The sequence below is a fragment of the Melanostigma gelatinosum genome (assembly GCF_949748355.1).
Source record: "Melanostigma gelatinosum genome assembly, chromosome: 10".
Lineage (NCBI taxonomy): Eukaryota > Metazoa > Chordata > Actinopteri > Perciformes > Zoarcidae > Melanostigma > Melanostigma gelatinosum.
Window position 1 is genome coordinate 20,251,247 of NC_136643.1, and position 19,518 is coordinate 20,270,764.

General features: G+C 40.3%; 3 protein-coding genes across 3 annotated transcripts; all 3 read left to right on the forward strand.

Annotated features, from left to right (window-relative positions):
* Window positions 1–3,010: 3,010 nt before the first annotated feature.
* On the forward strand, window positions 3,011–3,958 carry LOC306783605 (olfactory receptor 2A7-like; the record flags this gene model as incomplete). The annotated part of the gene is made up of 1 exon (XM_079277312.1): window positions 3,011–3,958. The coding sequence occupies one exon, from the start codon at window positions 3,011–3,013 to the stop codon at window positions 3,956–3,958; it is 948 nt and encodes a 315-aa protein (XP_079133438.1).
* A 5,955-nt stretch (window positions 3,959–9,913) lies between these two features.
* Window positions 9,914–10,861, forward strand: LOC306783125 (olfactory receptor 6N1-like; the record flags this gene model as incomplete). Its single annotated transcript, XM_079276652.1, has 1 exon — window positions 9,914–10,861. The coding sequence occupies one exon, from the start codon at window positions 9,914–9,916 to the stop codon at window positions 10,859–10,861; it is 948 nt and encodes a 315-aa protein (XP_079132778.1).
* Window positions 10,862–12,872: 2,011 nt separating this feature from the next.
* Window positions 12,873–18,946, forward strand: LOC306783126 (olfactory receptor 1L4-like; the record flags this gene model as incomplete). The annotated part of the gene is made up of 4 exons (XM_079276653.1): window positions 12,873–13,026; window positions 15,047–15,197; window positions 18,205–18,338; window positions 18,771–18,946. 4 exons carry the CDS (start codon window positions 12,873–12,875, stop codon window positions 18,944–18,946), a joined length of 615 nt encoding a protein of 204 aa, XP_079132779.1.
* Window positions 18,947–19,518: the final 572 nt, after the last annotated feature.

Genomic DNA, 19,518 nt, shown 5'->3' on the forward strand with positions numbered 1-19,518 from the left:
AGGTGCTGCTTTGCAGGCAGACATAAAAAAGCCACACACTCATAATCCTGAAGAAGTATTAAAATAAACAAATATAACAGGCAAATGCATGTAATTATTTTTCTTATATAGTTCATCACACCCCAAAGCAAAATAATCTGGTTGTCAGAGTCGGATCTCTGGTTCCATTTGCATGAAATTACATTAAACTCAATTAAAAGTTCAAAATTTTACAGATTTGCACCTGTCTCTATCTCTCTCTCTGTGAAGTCGTTGAATTATTTGATTGATTTCGGTGTGTGTGTATGTGTTTCTGACCCATCTTATAGGGACATAAATCTGAACACACAGTCACATTGCGGCGCCTTGCCTTCCTAATGTGGAGAAAACACACGTCCATATGAGATAAATCACAACATTTTAGGCTGAAGACTTATTTTCGGGTAAGTCTCCAGAAAATGAATGCAATTCAATATAGTGTGCCCACAAGTAATGAAAACATGACTGTGTGTTAAATGATATGCAACTATTTCCAAGGGTAGCTTCCTTGTCGACAGAGGGGAGCAGAGAGCAGGACCGTCACCTGTTGACCAGCTATCTGGCACCAGGCAAGTCCTTCGGGACAGGTCAGTCACCGGTCCTGCTCCATAACATCAAACCGGCTTGCTAGCTTGAAACACAGGACAAGGAGGTGCAGAATCTGTGGTGGAGCAACAGAATGGAAGACATAAGCTCACTGTTTTTTGTTTTAATATGAGCCTTGGCAATGGAAGGACAGCATTGTTCATAGCTAAAGAGAAGACATCCTAATCATATAATATGTCTGATGTAATAATGTCAGGGATTACAGCCCTGTGGTGATAACTGCACATGCCATGAAGGGCTCTGTGGGACCTGTTTTGCAGCACCTGAGGACTCTGGTAACTGATTTCCGAGACCTCATGCAGTTTGTAGGGTTGGGGAGTAACTTGGGGTTCACTGTCTTGCTCAAGGAACTTTAGACCTGACCACCAACCTTGTGATCAATACCTCTGCCCTACATTACATCACTTACATCAGGTTCACATAGGGGTGCCAAAAAAACATCACTGAGAGGTGTCAGTTGCAACACAAGCAACCCCCCCACCCTTTCTACAAGATATATAACAGTATGAACTGACAAGGCGTTACCACGCTGTCACGTCAAGGCCGCCAACACTACCACACTCCACGTAGAGTGTGTAGAGTGTGTACCTGCCTGCCTCGGCTTGGGAGATGCATTCACAAATCCCTCACACACTCGCTTAGCTGAGGTCAGTAGAACTAGTAAAGCTGTCTTGAGTGACAACGCCTTATGAGAGGAGTGCTCCATGATACAGTAGGCGCAAAGGGACCCTTCACCAAAGTCTCGAGTACCAATGGCACTTCCCACTGCGGGGAGGATGCATGCATCACCAGGGGTTGCCTCCTGACCCCCTTCAAGAACTGCTTCACGAGAAAGAGGAAAGAGGTAAAGTCATTTACTTTGCCATAGCATGTGTCCACAGGCGTTGTCCTGCTGTGGCAGGGAGAACCGTTGGTTGGCATACAGAGACCCATTTCGGGTTGCTGCTGGGGTGGTTGGCATACACATACACTTTCACTTTCCTGACCCGGGAAATGGGGAGAGCCTTCACAAACAACAGATGCTCTGAGACCCATAACCACAGGCTCTCTCTGCCATCATAAACAGGGCAGTCGACCAAACTTCACCCTGGTCATTGATATATGCCTGGTGCAGTTTTCTGTCCTTACCAACATCGCCTCCTCGGTATCAGGGGCCTGAAGTGTTGGAGGACCAAAAACAGTGCCTGTAGCTCTCGGAGGTCAATGTGTTGATATTCCATCAGGGCCACACTTCACTTACAACTCTGACAAGATTGAAAGTTGTGTCGTATAATTTAAAAACGTTGTATGATAATGAGTATAACAAGTAAGAAAGTGGTCACCGCACTTTCACCCAGGAGACTGCTGTTAGTGTCCCATATGAAACAATGAGTAAAGTTTACATTTACGTCACTGCTGCGTACCTTTCAGCCGCTGCTCTGCTGCTCACTTTATTGTTTCTGACGGTATGTTTGGCTAACCGCTAACAGCTAACATGACTATTTTAAGTGCAATTTGTTTTTTGGCAAGACTCAATTCAGTGTATTTTACGAAGACTTCCAGCCAATTGCTTGCATACATAGTCGCTTGTTTTTTGAGTTTGAATTATGTATATTTTAGGACAGATCACAGGCCATGGGGGTCTGGACAGGGGGTTGGCCAATTGTGGGGTGTACACCTGGCAGAGATCTGCACTCTACTGAGTACACCTTTCTAGTTGTTCAAGGCGGCCACTTATGGCCATTGTCAATTCAACTCACTTCAAAATACTGATGAGCAACAAACATCGCTGTGTTGGCACACACAATATATGATACACTACTGTCCCAAACAAGATACAAAACGATCTCATCAGAAAACACTCGTGATTGCAAGTTTAATAAAGCACTCCCAAATTGACCTCAAAACATCAAAATGTTTCCTGAAACTTGAGAATATTAAAAACAGTTTAGGGCTCAAGGTAAAGCATTCACTCCATTACTGTAAAATGCACCAATCAATATTAAAGCTCATGCTCCATAGTATGTGTTTACATTATTGTGCATTCGCAATTCTGATAAAATAAAAAAATTTTTAGTTATGAATTACATCAGTTACATTTGGAGACTCTTTTGATTGTTTCAGTCAAGAAAATGTTTGATATTTGAATTTTCTTTTTTTATGAGATGCTAGCCAATGAAACGCCTGCAGTAGAGGGAGGGTCCTTTTAATATTCAACTATAAAGTTCATAAACACTCTGCAACACTGAGACATTTGGACATGTCTCATATGTTTATCATATCAACATCTAACATACACAGAGCATATCCCTTGCTCACAATGAATGTTTTTTTTACAGCATTGCATCTGGTCTTCTAATTACCGTTTATAACTTTGACAGTTTGGTTTTTGGAGCATTACTGCAAAATGAGTAATACATCTACCATCGTTCTTTTTTCACTGTCTGGCTTCAGCGCCACTGCCAACTACAAAATCACACTTTTCTCTCTCACTTTACTTTGCTATTGTCTAATTGTGGTGGTAAACGTGTCTCTCATTTTAATTATAATATTGGATCAAAACTTACATGAACCCATGTATGTTTTTATATGTTCTTTGTGCATCAATGGACTTTATGGGTCTATAGGCTTTTATCCTAAATTTGTCTTTGATCTTTTATCAAAAATCCAAGTAATATCATATGAAGGATGCCTTTTGCAAGTGTTTGTTATATACACCAATGCATTCATTGACTACTCTATTCTAGTTCTCATGGCTTATGACAGATATGTGGCTATATGTCGACCCCTGGAGTATCACTCTGTAATGTCTGTGCGAAGGATTGCAGTTTTAATTTCTTTGTCCTGGCTTGTACCCTTATGCTGTTTAGTTATGTTTGTAACTTTGACATCTACACTGAAATTATGTGGCTCCAAAATATATAAACTCTACTGTGACAATTGGTCAATTGTTAAACTTGCCTGTGGCTCAACGAGAGCAAACGACATTGTCGGATTGATTATTACTGCTTTCTATTGTGGGCATTTCCTCTTCATTTTGTGGTCTTATGTGCGGTTGATAAGATCAGCTTTAAAATCCAGAGAGGGCAAGAGAAAGTTTACACAGACATGTGTGCCACATTTGTTTTGTTTGTTTAATGTCACTGTTGCTTTGCTGTTTGACGTTATGTACTCTAGGTATGGATCAGCATCTTTGCCACAGAGTGTAAAGAACTTCATGGCCATACAATTTCTCATAATTCCACCAATTTTAAACCCTATTATTTATGGACTGATCCTGACTAAAATACGAAACAAAATAATATATTTGTGTATGATGACAGGTCAAAGATTTAAATTGAGAGTCAAGGTTTGATATATGCAAGCATTCCAAAAGCACTTTATTTGGCTCAACGCATGGTTGTTTTGTTCAGTTGGTTTTCTTGCTGTACCTTTTCTCTGACAGGTTGTCTTTTACTCAATGACCTCCAAGAGGTGTGTAGAACGCTGTGTGAAAATTGTTTCAAAATTATATATTTTATTTTGGGTATGATTGTTTAATTTTGTGTTATATCTGTGCAGGGTGATATTACTAAATCATTTTTAAAACATTCAAAATTGGTCAAGACCTTTTCATTTTGTGTTGACACATGTGCAGATGATGACATCTGCTTTGAAGTCAATAGCGGGAAAGGGGGAGAGTTACACAGACACGAGTGCCACATTTATCATGGTGTTTAATGTCACAGCTGCTTTGCTTTTTAAATGAATCAATGAACCACAATAGTTGAATGGGTTTGAGTTCTGCTTTGTTACATTAAAATATCGACTGTATTGTATGAGGAGCAGAAATGCAGGGCTCAACTCTGTTACTGTATTTACGGGAAGTATTGGACAAGCATTTCAGTTGTTTATGGACAACAAACATGATAAAGGGTTATAGTTTAATTAAAACAAACGTTTAGTGCTTTAAATATATACATAACAGTGCATTATATTGTTAGTAGAGAAAAAATATTGTTTTAATGATTAGAGAACAACTTTTAATATTATATGACCCCTCTGTGTTTCAGCTTCCACTATTTGCAGCTTACATGATGCTGAAAATAAGAAAAGTATGGGAAAAATGAATCATATTGTCACATAATTATGTGTGCTAAACTCTAATCTAATGCAGACCATAGTTCCTTAAAAACTCAAGGACATCTTTGATGAATCATTCATCAGAAAATAGGACCATGTTGAGTAAAGTACAGTTTTACAGCGCTGCCTATTAAACAATGATGTGAAAAAGCATAGTATCACAGTGTAATGAAATTATTATGTCAACTGGCCCTAGTTTCTGGCTGGTGGATGAAAGCAATATCTACACCTTTGTTGAAATTAGCAAGCTACACTATACTTCTAGTAGCTTAACATATTGACGATATTTCACAGCAAGAAACATCTGTTGTTAATCAATACAATAAAAACAGGAGGGAAAATGCACACCCACTCTAGTGAGGTGCTGCTTTGCAGGCAGACATAAAAAAGCCACACACTCCTAATTCTGAAGTAGTATTAAAATAAACAAATATAACAGGCAAATGCATGTAATTATTTTCTTATATCGTTCATCACACCCCAAAGCAAAATAATCTGGTTGTCAGAGTCGGATCTCTGGTTCCATACACTTTAATGATTTGCATAAAATTACATGAAACTCAATTAAAAGTTCAACATTTTGTAGATTTGCACCTGTCTCTCTCTCTCTCTCTCTCTCTCTCTCTCTCCCTCTCAAGTCGTTGAATCAGTAGATTGATTTCGGTGTGTGTATGTGTTTTTGACCCATCTTATAGGGACATAAATCTGTACACACAGTCACATTGCGGGGCCTTGCCTTCCTTATGTGGAGAAAACGCACGTCCACATAAGATAAATCACAACATTTTAGGCTGAAAACCTATTTTCGGGTAAGTCTCCAGAAAATGAATGCAATTCAATATAGTGTGCCCACAAGTAATGAAAACATGACTGTGTGTGTGTGTTAAATGACATGCAACTATTTCCAAGCGTGGCTTCCTTGTCGACAGAGGGGAGCAGAGAGCAGGACCGTCACCTGTTGACCAGCTATCTGGCACCAGGCAAGTCCTTCGGGACAGGTCAGTCACCGGTCCTGCTCCATAACATCAAACCGGCTTGCTAGCTTGAATCACAGGACAAGGAGGTGCAGAATCTGTGGTGGAGCAACAGACTGGAGGACAAGCTACAATAATTTCTGAGCTTTGTTACAATAAAGCGATGTAGCTGCCCCACTCCTGGAAATATTTTATGATTTTGAAAATTGCTCAGCCACCAGAAAGTCCTCTGGACAATTAAAAACTAGTAGTGTCAATGCACCCAATACTGATAACATGTAAAAAAGACAGCTTTAGTGATGGAAGAGGAATTATTTCACTTTTGATAGAGGCTCACTGTTTTTTGTTTTAATATGAGCCTTGGCAATGGAAGGACTGCATTGTTCACAGCTAAAGAGAAGACATCCTAATCATATAATATGTCTGATGTAATAATGTCAGGGATTACAGCCCTGTGGTGATAACTGCGCATGCCATGAAGGGCTCTGAGGGACCTGTTTTGCAGCACCTGAGGACTCTGGTAACTGATTTTTGAGACCTCATGCAGTTTGTAGGGTTGGGGAGTAACTTGGGGTTCACTGTCTTGCTCAAGGAACTTTAGACCTGACCACCAACCTTGTGATCAATACCTCTGCCCTACATTACATCACTTACATCAGGTTCACATAGGGGTGCCAAAAAAACATCACTGAGCGGTGTCATGTGCAACACAAGCAACCCCCCCCCCCCCCCTTCTACAAGACATATAACAGTATGAACTGATTTAACCACGTTGTCACGTCAAGGCCGCCAACACTACCACACTCCACGTAGAGTGTGTAGAGTGTGTAGAGTGTGTACCTGCCTACCTAGGCTTGGGAGATGCATTCACAAAGCCATTCCGCCAGATGTTTCTTGCTGGCCACACCATCTCTGAAGCACATGAACAGTTTAGTGAGTCTAATGAGTGCCGTGCGTTCAGTATAACATGCCAATGCACGAACTGGGCCTAGCAGTTTTAACTTTAACTCCCTTGCCCCTGCATGGGTTGGAAGACAATAACCCTTAACCTGACAGAACTCCTTGAGTTCTTGGGAGTGTAGCCCCGCTGTGGTCACCATGAAGCAGTAAGTAACTGGGGTGCAACAACAGGGCAGTGCACCCCCTCACACACTCACTTAGCTGAGGTCAATAGAACTAGTAAAGGTGTCTTGAGTGACAACGCCTTATGAGAGGAGTGCGCCATGATACAGTTGGCGCAAAGGGACCCTTCACCAAAGTCTCGAGCACCAATGGCACTTCCCACTGTGGGGAGGATGCATGCATCACCAGGGGTTACCTCCTGACCCCCTTCAAGAACTGCTTCACGAGAAAGAGGAAAGAGCTAAAGTAATTTTCTTTGTCATAGCATGTGTCCATAGGCGTTGTCCTACTGTGGCAGCGAGAACCGTTGGTTGGCATACAGAGACCCATTATGGGTTGGTGCTGTGGTGGTTGGCATGCACATCCACTTTCACTTTCCCGACCCGGGAAATGGGGAGAGCCTTCACAAACAACAGATGCTCTGAGACCCATAACCACAGGCTCTCTGCCATCATAAACAGGGCAGTAGACCAAACTTCACCCTGGTCGTTGATATATGCCTGGTGCAGTTGTCTGTCCTTACCAACATCGCCACCTCTGTATCAGGGGCCTGAAGTGTTGGAGGACCAAAAACAGTGCCTGTAGCTCTAGGACAGGGATTCCCAAAGTGGGGTGCGCGCACCCCTGGGGGTGCGCGAGCTGCCTCTAGGGGGTGCGCGAGAGGAAAAGTGTAATGGCGGTCTGATGGTGTAATAATATTAAATATTTAAAAAAAATGTAATTTTAATTTAAAAACTGTCAGGCGGGACATCTGAAGCTATCAGTCGTAAAAGAGGAGAGGGACAGAGAGAGAGAGAGGAATCGGAGGCGAGGGGAACGGAGAGGTGCAGTTGGGGAGAGACCGGGAGAAGAAATCGAGTCAGAGTCAGAGGAAGATGAGACGGAGGAGACCGAAAGGAGGAAGGGATAGCACAGACACATCGGGAGCACATCGGCCCATCGCGGAGTCAAGGTGAAAAAAGAGGAAACGAGAGTGAGCATCAGACTGGGAAAACAAGAGGAAATATGATGAAAAGTATCTGTGTCTGGGCTTCACTTGGATTGGCAACGCAGATTCCCCAAAGCCACAGTGCGTGGTGTGCAGTGAGGTTCTGGCTGACAGTCTGAAGCTCTTATTTACGTCGCCACCTGAACACCAAGCATGCCAGTGCAAGTCAAAAGCCCCTTACATTGTTTATATCGAAATTGGAGGAGTTACAAAACAGCCAAAACCAACTGGAGTCTCATTCATGTGTTGGGTCTATACATGACGCACTACGGGCTTCATATCTGGTTACAGAATAGCGAGAAAGGGGCTACCGCACACAATCGCCGAAGACGTGAGCTTGCCAGCTGCCAGAGAGATGGTGGAATGTATGATTGGGGAGAAAGAAGCAAAAAAGTTGTGCATGATCCCGGTGTCCAACAACACTGTGTCGCGCCGCATCGATGCTTTGTCCGAAGACATCCTGGCTACATTAGTCGCTCATTAATTGTAAATTAAATGTGATAATCTGCCTCTGAGCCTGTGCGTGTGTGCTCGCCATCAGTATTGCTCTTTAAAAGTGACGCCTTGTGTCACTGAAAGTTATTGAAACTTTGTTGCAGTGTTTCAGGGCGTTTTCACACCTTCAGTTCATTTGCTTTGTTCTGATTCAGGGATTAATATGATACAATGTTGCAGTTTGTGTTCACACTGCAACATTTAACAGCGGACTAAATATTGTAAACTAACGCCACGCGTGAGCAAACTGTTCTCTCATTGGTCCGATTCTTATGCGCTATGAAGGCTTAAAAGGCTCTGTTGCTTCTTTTTTTTTTTTTTTTTTATTAACGGGGGGGGGGGGGGGGGGGGTGCGCGAACCCGGTCGGGATGTAGAAGGGGGTGCGCGGCCTAAAAAGTTTGGGAACCGCTGCTCTAGGAGATCAATGTGTTGATGTTCCATCAGGGCCACACTTCACTTACAACTCTGACAAGATTGAAAGTTACGTGGTATAATTTAAAAACTTTGCATGATAATGAGTATAACAAGTAAGAAAGTGGTCACCGCACTTTCACCCAGGAGACTGCTGTTAGTGTCCCATATGAAACAATGAGTAAAGTTTACATTTACGTCACTGCTGCGTACCTTTCAGCCGCTGCTCTGCTGCTGACTTTATTGTTTTTGACGGTATGTTTGGCTAACCGCTAACAGCTAACATGACTATTTTAAGTGCAATTTTGTTTTTTGGCAAGACTCAATTTCGTGTATTTTACGAAGACTTCCAGCCAATTGCTTGCATACATAGTCGCTTGTTTTTCGAGTTTGAATTATGTATATTTTACGACAGATCACAGGCCATGGGGGTCTGGACAGGGGGTTGGCCAATTGTGGGGCGTACACCTGGCAGAGATCTGCACTCTACTGAGTACACCTTTCTAGTTGTTCAAGGCGGCCACTTATGGCCATTGTCAATTCAACTCACTTCAAAATACTGATGAGCAACAAACATCGCTGTGTTGGCACACACAATATATGACACACTACTGTCCCAAACAAGATACAAAACGATCTCATCAGAAAACACTCGTGATTGCAAGTTTAATAAAGCACTCCCAAATTGACCTCAAAACATCAAAATGTTTCCTGAAACTTGAGAATATTAAAAACAGTTTAGGGCTCAAGGTAAAGCATTCACTCCATTACTGTAAAATGCACCAATCAATATTAAAGCTCATGCTCCATAGTATGTGTTTACGTTATTGTGCATTAGCAATTATGATAAAATAACATCTTTTTTTAGTTATGAATTACATCAGTTACATTTGGAGACTCTTTTGATTGTTTCAGTCAAGAAAATGTTTGATATTTGAATTTTCTTTTTTTCTGAGATGCTAGCCAATGAAACGTCTGCAGTAGAGGGAGGGTCCTTTTAATATTCAACTATAAAGTTCATAAACACTCTTCCACACTGAGACATTTGGACATGTCTCATATGTTTATCATATCAATATCTAACATACACAGAGCATATCCCTTGCTAACAATGAATGTTTTTTTACAGCATTGCATCCGGTCTTCTAATTACTGTTTATAACTTTGACAGTTTGGTTTTTGGAGCATTACTGCAAAATGAGTAATACATCTAATGTCGTTCTTCTTTCACTGTCTGGCTTCAGCACCACTGCCAACTACAAAATCACACTTTTCTCTCTCACTTTACTTTGTTATTGTCTAATTGTGGTGGTAAACGTGTCTCTCATTTTAACTATAATATTGGATCAAAACTTACATGAACCCATGTATGTTTTTATATGTAATCTCTGCGTCAATATACTTTATGGGACTGCAGGCTTTTATCCGAAATTTATCTTTGATATTCTGTCTGATATTCAAATCATATCGTATGAAGGATGCCTTTTGCAAGTCTTTGTTATATACACTTATGCAACAATTGATTTGTCTGTTTTAGCTCTCATGGCCTATGACAGATATGTGGCTATATGTCGACCCCTGCAGTATCACTCTGTAATGTCTGTGAGAAGGATTGCAGTTTTAATTGGTTTGTCCTGGCTTGTACCCTTGTGCTGTGAAGTTATGGTTGTGACTTTGACATCTACATTGAAATTATGTGGCTCCAAAATAGATAAACTCTACTGTGAGAACTGGTCAATTGTCAAACTTGCTTGTAGTACAATGCCAGCAAACAACATTGTCGGATTGATTATTATTGCTTTCTATTGTGGGCATTTCCTCTTCATTTTGTGGTCTTATGTGCGGTTGATAAGATCAGCTTTAAAATCCAGAGAGGGCAAGAGAAAGTTTACACAGACATGTGTGCCACATTTGTTATGTTTGCTTAATGTCACTTCTGCTTTACTTTTTGATGTTATGTACTCTAGGTATGGATCAGCATCTGTGCCACAGAGTGTGAGAAACTTCATGGCCATACAAATTGTCATGATGCCCCCTATTCTCAACCCTTTGATATATGGACTCATCCTGTCTAAAATTCGACACAGAATGGTTGCTTTGTGTATGATGGCAGATGAAAGATTTAAATTGAGACTGAAGGCTTGATTTTTAGAATTACCGTCCTGTCTGAAACACTATACTGGTTGGTGGACTGTGTACAGAGGAAGTTTCAATAATCCATCCTGCACATTTTAGTATCAAGCAAGCAGGTTTCAGACCAAATGCATGAAGCGATACATGAAGGTATGTACCTGAATCAAGTATGATAATTTATTTCAAACAGGAAGATCACAAAGTTTCTTTCCCAGGATCAGAGCTCAAAGGAAAAACTGTCTGTAAGAATAATAAGATCTGCATTAATCTTTGGTCCCTGACCAGTTTTCAAACTGTCATGGGAGATGTTCAAGAGTGCAACTGATGTCGGTTTGATATATTTGCAACAAGTGAACGAAATTATACAACATTGAGATGTGTCTGGCACCTGATAATGATTTAATTTGAGTCTATAGACAGCTTTGGACTTTTTTTTTTACAATATTGTACTTGTTCACTCTCTGGTTTTCTTAATTTTATGCACAGTCGGTCTTTTTTGTCCTTCTACAAATACAAGGAGCATTGAGCTTTTATTATTTTTATAATATTTTGATAACATTTATTGTAGACAGGGCTTCTGCACACTAAATATTATTTGTTTTCAGTATGGTGTTCAGCATTAGCTTAAAGGTTTGCTTCACAAACTTTTATGACAATTAAACTTGTTTCTTTTTTTTTGCAAAATACACGGGTCATACAAAATAACAAAAACAATCCACAGTATGATCAAATGCAACTGTCCCCTACTGTAGTACATATTACACACACGGATGGAATGGTATTGGGTTTACTTTTATTATACCCATGTGTTACAGGGGAGGAGGGAGAGTGGGGAGAAAAATTTAACTACAATGTGTTTTTGTTACATTCGATCAAAAAGTTAAATAATGGCTGTTACTTGGTGAACTTTAAGTTTAAAAGGTCATAAGGTGGCATTGAAGTGTACTGTAAAAGTGTTGTATGTGTTCGTACCTTATGCCTCAGAGGGATGAATTGTCAGAATATTACAATCATAATGACATAATGCAAGTGATGTCATTTCTAATCTCCAGAGTGACTTGCCTATCGTTTCCATAGCTGATGAAAGGCTGCTGTAATGCGTACCATTACTGTGACCTCCCTGGTGAGCCTTAGTGGAAAACAACAAGCCTCGGGGAACAGGGATGCTACAGCCAGCTAATTAAGATCCAGTGGTCAATGCTGTAAGATGGCCTCGTGGGATGGTCCTGCTAAAGAAATGCTTTGATGCTTTGTATGATTAAAGAAAGGACAATTTAAATGATTCAGAATGTAATGTTTGACAGTGTTTTATTCTCATTTAACAGTGACTTTAACTGTTAACGACCAAAAGATGTAAAAGAGTTTCACTTAAATCATACCACAGAGGGCCATAGAGCACATGCAGTAATTACGGTAGAAGTGGTTAACACGTCATTAACTTCACCCTCCTCTGAGGGCAATTAATAAAACAACAACACTCTGGAGAGCCAGTCTGAAAACGAATTTACCCAAAGAAGTTATCCAATGAAAGCAGAACTAAATAAGTTAAAGAAAGTTAATGTTCTATTTTAGTTTAATAAAGTTCAGTATATTCAGTTGTTGAATTTGCATTCTTATTGTCAGTCTTTATGAGTCTCACTGAGTGCAAAAGCTATTAAAAACTATTTGCAACATAATTGCATGTATAAAACAATCACGAAAATGCCACCATTAACTACAGCCATTAAATGTCCACAGAGATTTAACAACTCTCATGAACTATATCAAGTTAACCTCACAAGTTTTTAAATTTCAGATATGTTGGATTGCATTATGTTGTAACAGCAATCATGTGTTAGTTTCATAAGATATGATTTTCCAATCAACCATAAATGACTTGGCTAAATAGGTCTAGACAAATCTTCATTCCTTGTACTTAGTTTGTGGTACTCTGATACATTCTTACACACATGAAAGACTGAAAGCACCGGAGGCCGTTTTGTGACTGCATCTTCAGTGTACCTATATGCTGCCGCAAACGGTCATGGGTAACACAACCGACATACGCTCACCCTTTACCAGTCCTGTGTCGTTCCAGCAAGACCAGACCATGAAAAGGAGTGCGGTATGGCCAACAGATGGAACCTTGGATGCCACCAACAGGGTGTCAACATCAACCAAGAGAGGGTCTGTTAACGGTGAAGTTGAGCAAGGGCCGTATACTGTTCATCAAATTGACCTGTTCCCACACTAACAGACATCAGAACAAGTATACCAGCTTACACAATACTTAGTAGTCTAATTCATTCTAAACAAATCATAGACATCTATAGTAGAGAAGATGACATTTCTTAAAGTAAATTTGAGTGTTCTTTTATAATTACATAAGAAAGAGATTAGTTTAAACTCACTAAAATCAACAATTCATATTTTTGGTTCATATGAATTCAAAAGAGAGTGAGATTAGTCAAGTGGAAGCTGCTGTGAGGACTTCCCTGTAGCTTTAAATTCTACAACAAAAATTCGAACTATTTTTGGTTGTTATAAATTTAAAAGAAAGAGTGTGATTAGTCAAGTGTAAAGCTGCAGTGATGTTCAATGAATAGGGGGCACACTTTGCATCTCACCATGTACAGTAGGTCTTAATCCTGAGCAAATTCATCTGGCGCTGAGCCAAACAAGGCAAAAGTTGATGGACAATGTTACTGGAGTTAAGTTAAACAGCAACATGTCAAGTAGCAGCAACCCAAAGCAGAAGAGTTTACCCCAATGGCTGAAGGAGGAGAAATGGATTTGTGAGTTACGGACTTTGTCAACAAAGAAAGGAGGATGGTCTTTGTCTTTAAGTGAAGGCAATTTCGGGACGTGAACTGCTTTTGTTTTTACATCTGCAGTAGCGCTGTTACTGTGTTAATTTGTCTATCGTGTCGTTTTTATGAATAATATGAATGGCTCGTGCTCTTGTCATTGTGTTAATTAATTGTCCGTTAATGACGAAGCATCCCGTCATCGCGGGGTTATTTCGGACATTTGATTCTCTGTTTGAATCAGTAGGGAACAGGTAACTGCTGTTGTTTCCCCGATATGCTAGTTTAGCTTAGCCTCCCTGAACACACGCGGGCATCAGCTGTTTTTTGTTATTGTTCCGGGTTCAGCCAGTTGTCTGTTACGTGAGCGCAGTCCCACAATTTAAGCTTCTGCATTTTCCAAATGCACTAGTATTCTTCAAACGTATTGTTCGGTTCGTAAGCCTCGTACCGAACGGTTTACTACGAATACGTGTATTGTTACACCCCTAGAAACAAATAACCGTAGCTCAGTAGGACAGCACAGTAGGCCCAGGTATAAAATGCACAGCCCGCCACTGAACAACACTATTAACTGAGCACAAAAACAGGTTACAGGAATCATAACTGGCACTGGAGAAGTTGTTAAGGAAATGACTGAGAAAATCTGGCAAGTGAACAGCTGGGGTTTAAGTAGCTACTGTAGAGGTCTGATGAGCAAATTTAACACAGATGTGGGACAAAACAGGCGGGAAACTAAACAAAGGCAGTGAATGACAAACTAAAACAGGAAAATTAAATACCGTTTATGCTAGTCATCACAACTTAAATGAAGATTTAGTAAACAAGGTGCCGTAGCTGAGCCGCTCCTTCTCAGCCCTTCTAATTCGAAGAAAAAAAATGGAAACACATTTTCAAGATGTTTCCATGTTTTTAAAAGTCCTTCTGAAACTCTCTCTCTGAAACAATTGGTTAGAAAGTCAAAACATCATGTAATGTAATATATTTATGTCATATTGCTGTATTTGACAGGAACAACAACAATATCAGGGTATTTCTATCATCTGACCATTCAAGTATTTCGTTCAATCCAGAAAACAAACAAACAAAAAAACGGTTAAGAACTCAGTTTTTCCTGGAAAATTATGTGTATTCTTGTTGTCGATCCATGGAACAATTCGGCCACATCCCTGATTGGGTGTTTGATGTCCCATGTTAACAATGGTATTGAGGGTTACTACCATGAGAGACTATAAACACCTGGTTACCCGTCATGTAAGGGGACAGATGGGCACAGAGGAGGATGCACCATTTCTCCTCCCACGGTTCAGGTCGAACAATTGCAAAATCTCTCTGTTCAGTATTAAAATAAGAAAATTTTAAAATGTTATGATGGATAACGTTTCAGTAATAACTATGTTTACTCTGTCAGGCTTAAGTGGGACAAACAACTACAGAGTTATCCTCTTTGTTCTGACTTTGTTGTGTTACTGTGTGATTTGGCTGGTAAATTTGACCATTATTGTGACAATCATTGTGGACAAAAAGCTCCATGAGCCCATGTATATCTTCATCTGTAACCTGTGCATCAATGGACTTTACGGGACAGCAGGCTTTTATCCCAAATTCCTCAAGGATCTTCTGTCTATCACTCATGTCATCTCTTATGCTGGATGTCTTCTGCAGGGTTTTGTGGTGCACTCTTCAGCTTGTGTTGATATATCTCTTCTAGTGCTCATGGCCTACGACAGATATGTGGCTATATGTCGCCCTCTGGTGTACCACTCTGTGATGACTAAACAGAGAGTGTGCATGTTTGTGTTTTTTGCTTGGTTCATACCCATTTATTTGATATTCATCAGCGCAGTAACAACATCAAGATTGAGGTTATGCGGCTCACATATACCAAAGATCTACTCTGTGAATTGGTTGATTGGTAAACTAGCTTGTTCGGTCTCCATAGCAAACATTGTTTTTCCAGCTTTTAATTATACTTTTTATGCTGGCCATTTTCTTTTCATTATTTGGTCTTATGTTTTTCTGATCAGAACATGCCTAAAATCCAAAGAGAAAAGGGCAAAGTTTATGCAGACATGTGTTCCACATTTATTCTGTTTACTTATGTTGTTGGTGTGTTTGTTGTTTGATTTGTTGTACATACCGGAGGCGCCGACACAGCCGATTATGGTGCTGGGCCAGATGCTGGGAGGGGTCGCGGCCATGCAGTGGGACCAGGCCGAGATGAACCGGCAGTTCCTGGACTCGCAACTCGCAGCCCGGGCAGCGGCAGCCCCACGCCCTGCGGCAGCCCCACGCCCGCAGCCCCGCCGGTGACGCCCCCCTCTCTCAGTTGGCCGGGGTGGTCCTACACAAGATCTCCGGAGGACCACCGCCGGAGGTTTCGCGAGGCCAGACTGGGACCCGAGGACTGGCCCTTCGCGTTCGCTCAGCGGCTGAGGGACGCCGCAGCCAGGTGGCTGCAACCAGAGAGGGTGGGGCACAGGAAGTCCTGGAGAAGCTTTGAGTTTGAATTCCCACAGAAGGTGTAGGGACAACAGACTTTGATGGGGGTGTAGCTTCAGCACAGTGCAACCCTTTTCCCCATAAGCATTCATGCTGTGACACTGGGAAAGTAGAATTTGAGGAGACAGGTGGGAAATGTTTTTGCTGATCTCCGGGTAAAGGTTTTCCTAAATATGTCGGCAGAAAGTCCCAATCTGGTAAATACCGGCCTCAATATATGTTGAGTAACAAAGTGTGACATTTTGTACGATTTGCTCCTGCATGTAATGCCATTTTTGTAAACCAGGAGTTTGTAGAAACATTTGAATGAGCAAAAGCTCTGTTTAAAAAGAGCTCTGGGCTCTAATTTGGTGTGATGATGAACTAGAATTCTCACAAGGCTGATGTGAGCGGACTCAAGGCTGTGACACAACCTGGATGCTCCCTGAGTTTACCTTGGAGCTGTCGTGTAGGCTAGAGCTTGGCAGTGGTTTAAGCTGAGCAGCACAATCTGCGGTAGAATCAACGAGGAATTACAACTGAGAGCATATGCAAGAATAGTTACTAGTCCCCTAGTAGCCATTAACTTGGTGAGACCATTTTTAAAAACTTGACATCACTGTATAAAATGACCTGCCGTGATAGCTAGGTTAATCAGTCGCATGAAACTGTACAACTACAAACTGCCGACGAGGGGCATTCAGAGGATGCATAGCTTATATCTGAGGTATAATGACACTAAGGCGGGTTCTGAGCAGTTTCCAGAACAGAAGTGCTCGCCATCCAATGGCTGAAAAATGCAATTCTTGCAAAAATCTCCAAATGTCAAAGGTTTTTAATCCCAAATCACAGCATGCCTTTTGCTATGGTTTTCCTTGGTGTCCTAATGTGGTATTTCTTTTTAATCAATTCTCAAATAGTAGAAATTGTGAGAACCAAATCTGTGTAACAAATTGTATCAATGCAAAAATTGCTGCAACAACCTATAAGACCTAAATGAGCATGGGAATGGCTATCATATACTTACATCATATTGTTCAAAGACGTAGTTTTTATTTCTGATTTCAAACAACAGAAACTTGACAGTTCTGGGCTGTTTTTAAGATTCATCTTCAGGTTCTCAGCTTTCAGGTGATGTACCCCACTTCAATGTGGCATATACTGTTTACCTGCTACCTCCCCCTAAAGATCCCCGCCCCCCAAATATCCCCCCATGAAACTACAAAAACTGGTCTGTGTGGGTCTCTCAGGGTTAACAACAACAAGCAGAGTATCACTTTTCAGTACAACAGCTATTCATTTTCACAAGGAGGAATTTGACAGATGGTGCACCTAATCACCCATGTGGCCTAACACCTCTTCTAGTAATAGCTGCATGTGAAACTACAGGAACAGAAGACATGTATGTCCAGCTAAAAAGGTAATTTATACACCTATTATAAAACATTTGTGCTTTAACGTCATATGCATTGTCATTTAAAATACAGTGTGCAATCAAATAATACATTAATTAGTAATATATCATGAAATCTATTCTAATTTCACCGGAAGGCAGATTTGATGTGATACATATTTTGCATTTGTAATGTAACTGCAGATTGTTTTTAAACATGACCCAATAAATACATTTTCTATTTTATTGTTGTGCTGGAGAGTCCGCTGGTTGTTTGAATCACTCACATTCAAGTGTTCCTGGACCAGTAATCAGAGTTTGAATTCCCAAATGTGTTGTTGTCATAGTCAAAGCTGTGACTAATAAGTGGTGTGGAAGGAGACCAGAGTCAGAGCAGACAGCACCTTACTACATAACGTCTTGCTCTGTAACCACTTAATGTAGGTTGTGACACCGGACAGGTAACATTTGAATGTTTCAAAACTGTGATCATTTGCTGTGTAAATCATGGATAATGTTTCTGTTGTGAGAATTTTCCTTCTATCAGGGATAAATGAGACAATGCATTACAGAATTGCTATCTTTTCACTCACTTTACTGTATTACTGTATGATTTTGTTTTTCAATATCTTTATCATCATGATCATTATCTTAGATCAAAACCTACATGAACCCATGTATATCTTGTTGTGCAGTTTTTGCATTAATGGACTTTATGGGACCACAGGTTTCTACCCCAAATTCCTCTTTGATCTGCTGTCTTCCTCTCAACAGATCTCATATGAAGGATGCCTTTTACAGGCTTTTGTCATGTATTCATTTGCTTGTTGTGAATTATCCATTCTAGCAGTTATGGCCTATGACAGATATCTGGCTATATGTCGACCACTTCACTATCACTTTGTCATGACAAAGAGGAGGCTCTCTCATCTGATATGTTTCTCCTGGCTCACACCTTTCAGCCTCTTTTCCATCAATGTTCTGCTAACGTCAAGACTAAAGTTATGTGGTGCAAAAATTCCAAAACTCTTTTGTGTGAACTGGGTAATTGTCAAACTCACTTGCCCCGACACTGACACTGTTTCAAGTAATATTCTCTCATATGCAATAATTATCATTTATGTATCTCATGGGTTATTCACAATTTGGACTTATATGCATATGATTAGAACTTGTGTGAGGTCCAAAGATGACAGGGCAAAGTTTATGCAGACGTGTGTGCCTCATTTAGTCTCTTTAGTCACATTTCTTGTTGTAATAGTTTTTGATTTGATGTATATGCGATTTGGCTCCACAGATTTACCTCAGAGCATTCAAAACTTCATCGCGATAGAATTCCTGCTCATTTCTCCTGTGTTGAATCCTCTAATATATGGATTTAAACTGACAAAGATACGAAACAGAATTTTAGGTTTAGTGAATTTTGACAAAAAATGACTGCTTCCAATTCATTTGAACTCTGTTTGTATTATAATTAATGTTTGATTGAAGGAAGAAATGCAACAGATGTAATGTTGTAATGTATACACAGCATCTAGCTGAAGCTAATATGCGGCCTCTGTTCCTGGTTAGGCAATTACCTGTAATGTGTCAAAGAAAAATGATATATGTTAGCAAGATATGTTATAATGTTTAAGTTTTCCTGAAATGTCTGCAGAATGTCCCATTTTTTTCTTCTTGTATGTGAAATGGTCTCAATATATGCTCACCAACATAGTATTTCATTTTCACTTTTGCTAATTGTTGGAATGCTGTTAAGCATTCCAACTATTGTTATCCTGTTTCTTTATTGTTGGAATGCTGTTACTACCAGTACTAATACTACTACAGCTATTAGTATGACTGCTACTCGTACTACCACTACTGCTACTTCAAATACTGCCATTACTTTTACTACTACTACTGTTATATTAAATACTACGACCACTACTACAGCTATTACGACTACTACTTCTTCTAAATACTAATACTTCTTCTAAATACTAATACTTCTACTACTAATGATACTT